General features: G+C 34.8%; 1 protein-coding gene across 2 annotated transcripts; it reads left to right on the plus strand.

Annotated features, from left to right (window-relative positions):
- Positions 1–486: 486 nt before the first annotated feature.
- LOC132307142 (uncharacterized) lies at positions 487–8,627 on the plus strand. Of its 2 annotated transcripts, none has more exons than XM_059804821.1 (15): positions 487–730; positions 861–948; positions 1,067–1,116; positions 1,506–1,595; positions 1,688–1,741; positions 2,378–2,455; positions 2,546–2,614; positions 2,692–2,847; positions 2,928–3,054; positions 5,203–5,240; positions 5,816–5,905; positions 5,984–6,088; positions 6,814–6,996; positions 7,919–8,028; positions 8,158–8,627. In XM_059804821.1, exons 1-15 carry the CDS (start codon positions 695–697, stop codon positions 8,231–8,233), a joined length of 1,350 nt encoding a protein of 449 aa, XP_059660804.1. In that variant the 5' UTR covers positions 487–694; the 3' UTR covers positions 8,234–8,627. The 2 variants fall into 2 exon arrangements, with proteins under 2 accessions (XP_059660804.1, XP_059660803.1); XM_059804820.1 differs by having other exon boundaries at positions 488–730; positions 5,200–5,240.
- The last annotated feature ends 355 nt before the right edge of the window (positions 8,628–8,982 follow it).

Consider the following 8,982-nt stretch of genomic DNA (forward strand, 5'->3'; position numbering starts at 1 on the left):
AAATTGAAAATCTTCCATCCAAAATCTCCTCTTTTATTTTTTGTCTATTTTTTCTTGGGTGGAAATCTTATATGATATTAAGACAACAAATTAGGATAAAAATATTTTATAAAGAGCAAAATTTCAAAGAAAAATATAAAGAGGATTAACATACAGAGCGAAAAAAGATGAAGACCATAAAAAAGGAAATAAATTAATCATACAGAGAGTCAGGAAAGAAAAAAAGTAAAAACACGAAACAGAGAGAGTCCAGGGAGAAAAAGGTGAAGACATGGAAGAAAATTGCTGCAATGATATTTTTGTCTAAAGAAAACTTACTATATTTAATATGATATGGGGTGCTTGAGAGAATTATTTATTTATTGTCGGTATTTTGTAAGTTTTTTTTGTTTTTTTGTCGCCTAAAATATCATTTTTCCTTTTTTTTTTTTTTTTTTTTTTTGGGAAAATAGGAGTAATATAATATTTATTTCAAATTGAATGGTTCTTTGAATTATAAACTGAGAAAGGTTTCCAAAGCCTGCTAATCGCTCATTCTTTGGCATTTGAATAAAGAAGTCGACGGTTGGCCGTCCGAGACCGACCGCGAAGTCGATTTCTCCCTCTCCTCTCTCCCCCCCCCTCTCTCTCTATAAAAGAGACCCTTCCTATATAGACGTTTTGCAGAGAAATAAACATCCACTCTCTCTGAGTCATGGAGGCACGTCACGCTACCCTTGGTCGACGAACGGTACAGATCTAATCATCTTCTCATCACCATCTTCCCAAGTTCTTCAAAAATAATTTTTTTTTTTTTTTGAAATTTTGTGAATGCGTATTTATTTTGTTTATCGATAAACAAATTATATTTATTTTTTCAGTTGGAAGAAATTCGTCAAAAGAGAGCAGCAGAAAGGTTAAGCAAAACCTCCTCTGGCCCAGATCTGACCAATGCTTTAAACCCTAATGGTCTCTCTCTCTAGTCGTAAATTTAATTTTTATATTATTGTTATTATTAATAATTCATTGACATTATAGATATCAACTATTTTATTTTTTTATTTATTTTGTATCCATGTGTGCACAGATGTTTTAGGGATGAAAAGGTCTGAAAGTGCAAATAGACTCTCATCAGAGGTAAAATCAATATTTTTTATTTTTTTCTTTCTCATTATTATTTTTAAAAAAAAATTTGGTGGCTTTGGCGAAAATTTCATTCTAGATTTTTATTCCTATTGCAAATTTCTTTTGATGCTAAAATTGGTTTCAGAAAAAAAATAGTCCTTGTAAAACTTCTCCGGGAAAAAATATAAGGGGGAATTTGGTTTGTTATTTTTATCTCGAGTGGCCTTTCACCCTGAGAATTAGGGAAATTTGGAATTCCATGACAACACAAAACTTTTGGGTTATGAGAGATATCAGCTGGGAGCTTTGATTTAAGTGACCAATTTTATTTATAAATTTTTTATTTACTTTGTGCAATAACTGTAGGTTTTGATATAGACATTCTTTGAAAAATATTGCAGAATGATGTTAGTGGTTTAGTATCTCAGCTAAAAGACATGCAGATGAAGAACACTGAATTGGAAGAAGATAACACGAAACTGATCTCAAGGGTATACAATTATCAAATGGACTACTATTTTTTATTTTAGATGATAAATTTGCTTTTATCATGTTAAAATTTTTATTTTTATTTGTTTTTTAGCTTCAAGCAAAAGAATCAGAGAATGATGCGCTGCAGAAACATCTGAATGAGCTGGTAAATAGAAGGCATATAGTTTCTCTATACACACTGTTGTTAAATACGTTTGTGATATTGCTTTGGTGGATTATTTTCGGTTTGTCAATTGTGGGAAAAAAGGTTACACAATCTCGAGTGGAGTTGAATCCATTGCCAATGGATATTCAATGTCACACTTGCACAGTTAGATGATTTTAACCATATGCATTACTTTCTTATGTTGTTAATCGAGCAAGTAGCATTACTGTGGTGTGGTAAAACTATGAAGAGTTCAGACCTAAGTCACATAATTCTTCTATATGGGTGCCGCTCTCCTGCTCTGCTTGCGCTCCCGCTTTTGTGCTCCGTGCACAATCTTGCTCCTGATCCCACTATGTGTGACTTAGACTTTGCTACTTTCGTGCTCCTGCTTCTGCACCCGCACCCACTCTGTGTGACCTAGGTTCAGACACTTGTGATTGATAGGGCAGAATGAAATTGAGATTTATCGTATTCGAATTAAAAACTACTTCATTTTTTATTTAACCATTTAAAGGAAAAATGATTTAATTATAATAGATTGGCTATCTAGTCCTTAATATTATTTCAATATATATATGCGCACTGTTACAAGTACACCAAGTCATTGTCTTTTGTTTCCATTGTAAATTGCAGGAACAGAGTACGGTACCATCCTTAAGGAAAGCTCTTAAGGATGTTGCAATGGAGAAAGATGCAGCAGTTGTTGCACGGGTACACGAAATCTAAACATTTAGGTTTTTACGAAGTTTCACATTAACTATTCTCTATGCTTCACCGACAAACTATGATATTTTAGTGTAGGAGGATCTCTCAGCTCAGCTTCGCACAATGAAGAAACGTTTAAAGGAAGCAGAAGAAGAACAATACCGGGTATGCTAGCTGTTTCTGTTGATTAATTTTCCATAACATACCACTTAATAATATACTTATTAATTCTCTGGCAATAGGCAGAGGAGGATTCAGCAGCATTGAGGGCAGAATTAAATTTGTTACAGCAACAAGCAATGAGTGGTTCACTTGGTGGCATGACCTCAATGGGAAATTCAGCCGAACACATACAATCCATGGAAAAGGAGCTAGCCAGTATAAAATCCATGTTAGAGGTTAGAATGTAGTTGAAATTTTCCACATTTACTGTTGGAATATGTATTTATGTTTATATCATAATTGATCAAAATTACAGCAAGAGTCACTTCTGAGGCAGCAAGAGCGACAACGTTTGGCAGAGGAACAAGCCCGGACATCTACCCTAATGTTTGAAAAGCAGGAGTTGGAGGAGAAACTTGCAGTTATCTCCAAAAGGGCGTCAGGTATCACCAATCAACTTGCAGCTATAACTACCTCAATTTTTTAGGGGAAAAATATTACATTAAATGGTTTTGATATCCATCTTGGATTATTTATTAATTTTATCTCTGTACCTTTAAGTGAGTAATCTATCTAGACTGTTGAATATGTGGCTCACCTTGAGCACAACTGAGAAAGTGGGAAATATATCGGTTTTAGGCATAACTATTTTTTCCCACCTGCTAGTGATTGTCATTTGCCTAACTCAATAGAGAGGTCTGCCTAAAGTATCTAATAGTTTTCAATTCATGAGTAGGTGGACCTTGGGATTGGATCATTGTAAAGCTACAAGCAAAAGGGAGTTACAAAGTTTGCCAAAAAGCTAGAAATGAACAAACTTTTGAAAAATACAAATATGGAAAAACAGTGAGAAGTGTATATATTAACTTGCTAAATTGAACAAGAGGAAAACTGGAGATTTTAATAATCTTTAGTGTATCAAAAGTGAGAATATAAGAGTTTTAGTGAAATATGATGAAAATAGAGAAAGGTTGGAATTACTTTGAAATGTTGCTAATTAGAATCACACAGGTAGCTTAGGTTTAGAAGATTATGGCAACTTTGAGGAGATCAGCAAACGAATCTGGATATTCAAAGTTGTATAAATTGTTCTAGCAACAAAATGATTAGTCATATATGGGAGAAAGTGAATGTGCATTTATTAATACTTGAAAAATACAATTTTAAAGTTTCATTTTGGATTTATATGTGGAGGTCAATAATGGAAGTTATTTACTTATTGAGAAGATTATTGAAAATATTGGGAGGGAAGAATGAAGGTACTTGTAGTACTTATAAAAATAAAAAGAAAAAAAGAAAGAATAAAGGTACTTGTATGGCAGTTATTGATCTGCAGAAAGCGGGTCAATTTTAGAAAAGAAAAGTCACAAGTGGATATATTAACATAATAAAGGACATGTATGATGCAATAGGGAGTGTAGTTAAAACAATTGTGGGATGAAGAAATCAATTCTCAATTGCTACAAACATTTTTGATTCATAAGTAACATATTATAGAAGAGTGCCCAAAAGGGGCGCATCCCATATACAAAGCTAAAAGACAATCAAAGCTATACCCTTGAGCTCAATTAATACAGACTTGCATCAAGGATTGACATTAAGTCCATATCTTTTACCTTAGTTATGGATGAACTAACAAAACACATTTAGGATAAGGTTCCATGGTGTATGCTATTTGATGTTATTGTTTTGATTGATGAAATTAGAGCTGAATTAGAACCAAGAGAGTTTAAGATAAGTAGAACTAAAACTGAATTGATGAAATGCAACTTTAGTAGAACTAGAAATTGGAAACAGGGTTAAAACATATAATTAATGCAGGATTGGTAAATTGAAGCATAGCTTTTGGCATATTCTGTGTTATGATGCATTAAAATTGCAAGGTAAATTTTTATCAAATTTTTGTTGAGATGGATGTGTGACCACATGGTAAGGATCAAGTGTTGGCCAAAATGTGAATGTTGAGATGGATGTGTGAAAAAATATGAAGGATAAAATTAGAAATGAACAAGTTCGTGAAACAATTGAAGTAGTTTCCATTTGAGATAAAATGAGTGAAAATTAATTAAGATGGGTTGACCATAGTGTGATTAATTACTACACTAGTAATGAAGAGTGGCACGGTACAATTGAGCGCAATGTTTGGGAGGGACATATCGAAATTAGCATGGATTGGGTAGCAATGAAAGATACGGTAGGATGTGGTTAACTGAAGTAACTGTCCAATTGAGAGATACGGTAGCATGTGGTTAACTGAAGTAACATCTTAGATAGGGGAATGGCAAAATAAATTTTTCTATCCAACCCTAGATTGGTGGAAAAAGGATTTAAGTCAAATTGAGTTAAATTCATTTCATGAAAAAAATATGTTTTTGATTAAAATCTGTTTCTACAGTTTTCAACAATGTTCTTATTTTTTTTGCTGATTTCGACGTGCACTATTTGAAGTAGATACATCATCTTTTTCTTATAGTGATTTTTCTTTTGTGCTAGGTAATTTCTTTCTGTAAAGCTTTTCTTTTGGATCTTTTTTATTTATTTTTTTTTGAGGCGAGTTTTGTGTTATGACCCCATCCTGTTTAATGCAGAAGACGTTTCAGAAAAAGCTGCTCATAAGGCATTTTCAATGGTGAGTGAACGTATTTGATTTGATACTTGTAGGAATTTTTTGGTAAGTGTATTTTTAGTAGCATTAGAATGCAAGTTCAAGTTTGACGGCAGCACCTTGTTGTAAATAAAATGTGTTTATATTTAATCTGCCACTTCCAGCATCCTGAATTAATAATGGGAAAACAAGTGGTTATGGCCTTTTTTTATTGAGATAACAACCTCTTTCTTTCTAATTATGGTGTAAACATCAATCATCAGTTCTTGTTGAAAATCTAAATTGTTAAATATATCTGTTTGAGTTGAAAACTTTTATTATATCCCTGAGGTTGGATTAGATTTTGTCTAGTGCCATATTGTTGTTTCGATGAATATGACTGTCCAATTGAGACTTAAACTATGAGTGGTAAATTTGATTATGACCATAGTTCTCTAGATTTGTCCCCCAGTTTTATTTCACTGTCACCCCTTGCCAAATTTTTTTTTTCATATGATACTTGATCAACTGCTTATGCACCGTCATGCCATTGATGTGCTGAGGGACCAGTGTTGTATGACTGTTATTATGATCCCACTGATATCTTTCTACTTTTGCAGGAAGACAAGGAGAAACTTGAGAAGCAATTGCATGATATGGCAGTGGTGGTTGAGAGATTGGAGAGTAGTAGACAGAAACTTCTAATGGAGGTACTATCTTTGCTTTCATTTTAATAATTTAGTACCTAAATTGGAAAATTACAGTTTGCTTCTTAATCTTGTTGACAGATTGATTCCCAATCTTCGGAGATTGAGAGGCTTTTTGAAGAAAATTCTAACCTCTCATCTGCTTATCAAGAGGCAATGGGTGTGGTGGTTCACTGGGAGAATCAGGTACAGTGCTTGATGATTGACAGGCATAGGCTTGCAGATTTAGTGACTTGGCAATGCGTGCATGTTCATTTATATGTTGTTTCTTTTATATTTTACCCTGTTTTGATGGATCTGTAGGTGCCCAAAGTAGTTTTGGATTGATTTTGCGAACCTTAATTTGGTTAAAGGTTTGAATGAATGGGTGCATTAGATTCTTTGTTCCATAGCTCAATATGAAAATTTGGAGGGAAAGTTGTTTGGCTGCCTGATTCATTTGGAGTTCATAATGAAGCTGTTATGGTAAAATTTGATTATAAACCACCAAATTTGTCCTTGAACACTTGTTAAATATTTTTTATGGATTTTGTTGACAATCAACTGATTGGTTTCAACCATTTAAGTTGCTTAAGGAGAATCAATGCAGCCATGTAAACCATCAGAGAAGCCTGCATAAAAGAACATCCTTGGCTTATCATTCGTGTATGAGTTATGCGATACAACATAGCTGATATAAGATGATATTTGAGATATGGAAACGACTAGAGTAATATCTAGGAGATGGGATTTCAATAATCCTCTAAACAGAATAGCATGGAGAAGAGTACGAAATAATGCTTTCATTCATCCCTTGGATGCAGAATGCTTCTAGTAATTGTTACGCCCTAAAAGTTATTTTGGGAGTAATGTGGTGGGTATCTGTCCTCAAAACAATGGTCAGCCTGACAAATTTTTTTTTTTGACTGCAGGTAAAAGACTGTCTTAAGCAGAATGAGGAACTCCGTGGCATGCTAGATAATTTGAGAGCAGCACAGGCTAGTACACCGTCATTGAATGATAAGAAGATGGAGGGAGGCCTTTTGGAAGCTAACAAAGACGTGGGAAATGAGTCCAGTCCTCAGGCATATACAGCTGATATTCTTTTCCTCAAGGTTAGTCTCTGGCTTAGCAGTAGTAGGTTGCTGTTGTGCTTATCTATTTGCATGTGATAGTACAGGTGTGAGTTACAGGGAAGAAGGAAAGTAGGCTTGCAATTAAAACAGCTGAAGGGACTGATCGAGTGGGTGGGTTACTAGCAGTGTTGTTAAAGGTGCGCCTAGGCTCCAGGCACATACAGGTGCAACTCTTGCGCCTGTTGTGTGCCCAGGTGCGCCTTTGACAACGTTTACGCTTTTTATGTGGAATATGAATATGCTTTAATGGTAATTTAACGCGCCTAGCCTTGCGCCTAGGCTCCAATGGACCTCTAGTGCCTTGATGCGCGTTGAGCCTTTTACAACACTGGTTACTAGATTAGGCTGTTATCAATCTATTTTAGTTTGGGAATCTCCTAGCTTTGCTGTGGTAAGTATCGAACAGTCCCACGTCTGGACACATGTCCGGAACAACTAAAAGTGTCCAGAAATTTGAGTATCTTTTCCCTGGTTGGACATGAGATGGACATGGCAGGAACTTGTTTGGGACACACTCAGGATACGGCAGGGTAATTTTCTAATTTTTTTAAGAACAATCTCTAAGCACCAAATTAGTGATTTCATTCATGATAATGCTGGTAAAATGATATTTATTTATTTTATGTATGTATAGTAATATAACCATTTTATTATTCCTTGACTGTCCTTGTATTTGTGTCCTACATTTTTTAGATTTACCATATTGTCGTGTCTATGCCGTGTCGTATCTGTCTCTTATCCATATCCGTGCTAACTAGATTTAGCGAAGGCCTCTCTTGTATCTTATCTTGGCTCTTCACAACTTCATTTTCTGGTTTTTGCTGGGGTAAAGTTCAGTATAATATCAACCATTGATATTTTGTGTAAAAGCTTGAGTAATACGCATGTTGCCTGTTAATAGGGCCAACTTGCTAAAGAACAGAGCAGAGCGGAAGCACTATCGGCAGAGATCTTGCAGCTCTCGGCACGACTCCAACAAGCCACACAAGCATACAATGGTCTTGCACGCCTGTATGTGCTCTCTTTCTGATCTTTTTCCAATGGTTGTGAAAGTATTTTGATGTTTAATGCTTACAAATTTTGCAAGACATCTTTGTTGAGCTTATTTTTTTAAAAATATCCGATTGAAAATTATTGCAGCTATAAACCAGTACTGCGAAATATCGAGAGCAGTCTCCTTAAAATGAAGCAAGATGGTTACCTGACAATGCAATGAAGCGTCAGAGCAGTTTGTCAGTAGATTATCAATCCCGTGGTGGATCACTCATGTGACAACTAGTGTGAAACCGGAAAGGCCCTTGGTTTTGTGCCGGTATAGTATTATTTTGAGAGGAAAGTGGAAAGAGAACAATCGATACACTTCTTCAGTGTCACAATGAGGGAGGGTTGAACATACAGGTGTGATACGATTACTGTCCAGTATTGTACTATCATTTGTTATTCGTATAAAATATTCATGATGGAAGCTAGGTTTTGTATTGCGAAATTATTCCTGCTTGTTAGTGGATGCTGCTGCTTCTTCCTTGTTAAAATCGGCGGATGGATTTTTTTATGAAAAGTATCTTAAATGAAATGCTGTGAATGAGATGTATTGAGTGTGCTCCTTTTAATACTTGGACAGTCGTGACAAATGTTTACTTGCAAAGATCGGGATCTGTATGGAAATGAATATATAGGATCTGTATGGAAATGAATATATATATATATATATATGAAATGAATATATAGGATCTGTATGGAAATGAATATATATATATATATATTTGGCATTGTCGTGTACTCTCTTAGGCATGCATCATTCTAGAGACGGCTATAAATCACACCTACAGTGAGCCGTAATTGGCCTTGATTTGGCTATGTTTTACTTCACCACTATTTATAAGTAAAATTTCACCAAGTGACATCACATAAGTTTAAAAGTAATATCACATAGTTTAAACTTCTGTGATGTTAGACTATGTGATA

Source organism: Cornus florida, unplaced genomic scaffold (genome assembly GCF_030987335.1).
Source record: "Cornus florida cultivar Cherokee Brave unplaced genomic scaffold, ASM3098733v1 CherokeeBrave_3.0.0_Hap2_Chr05, whole genome shotgun sequence".
NCBI lineage: Eukaryota > Viridiplantae > Streptophyta > Magnoliopsida > Cornales > Cornaceae > Cornus > Cornus florida.

Bases quoted from the DNA above. Each gene is read 5' to 3' on its own strand.
- LOC132307142 (XM_059804820.1), top strand. From the start codon at position 695: ATGGAGGCACGTCACGCTACCCTTGGTCGACGAACG. The intron at 1,742-2,377 runs GTAAATAGAAGG...TGTAAATTGCAG, and splicing joins AGAAACATCTGAATGAGCTG to GAACAGAGTACGGTACCATC. The intron at 6,997-7,918 runs GTTAGTCTCTGG...GCCTGTTAATAG, and splicing joins CTGATATTCTTTTCCTCAAG to GGCCAACTTGCTAAAGAACA.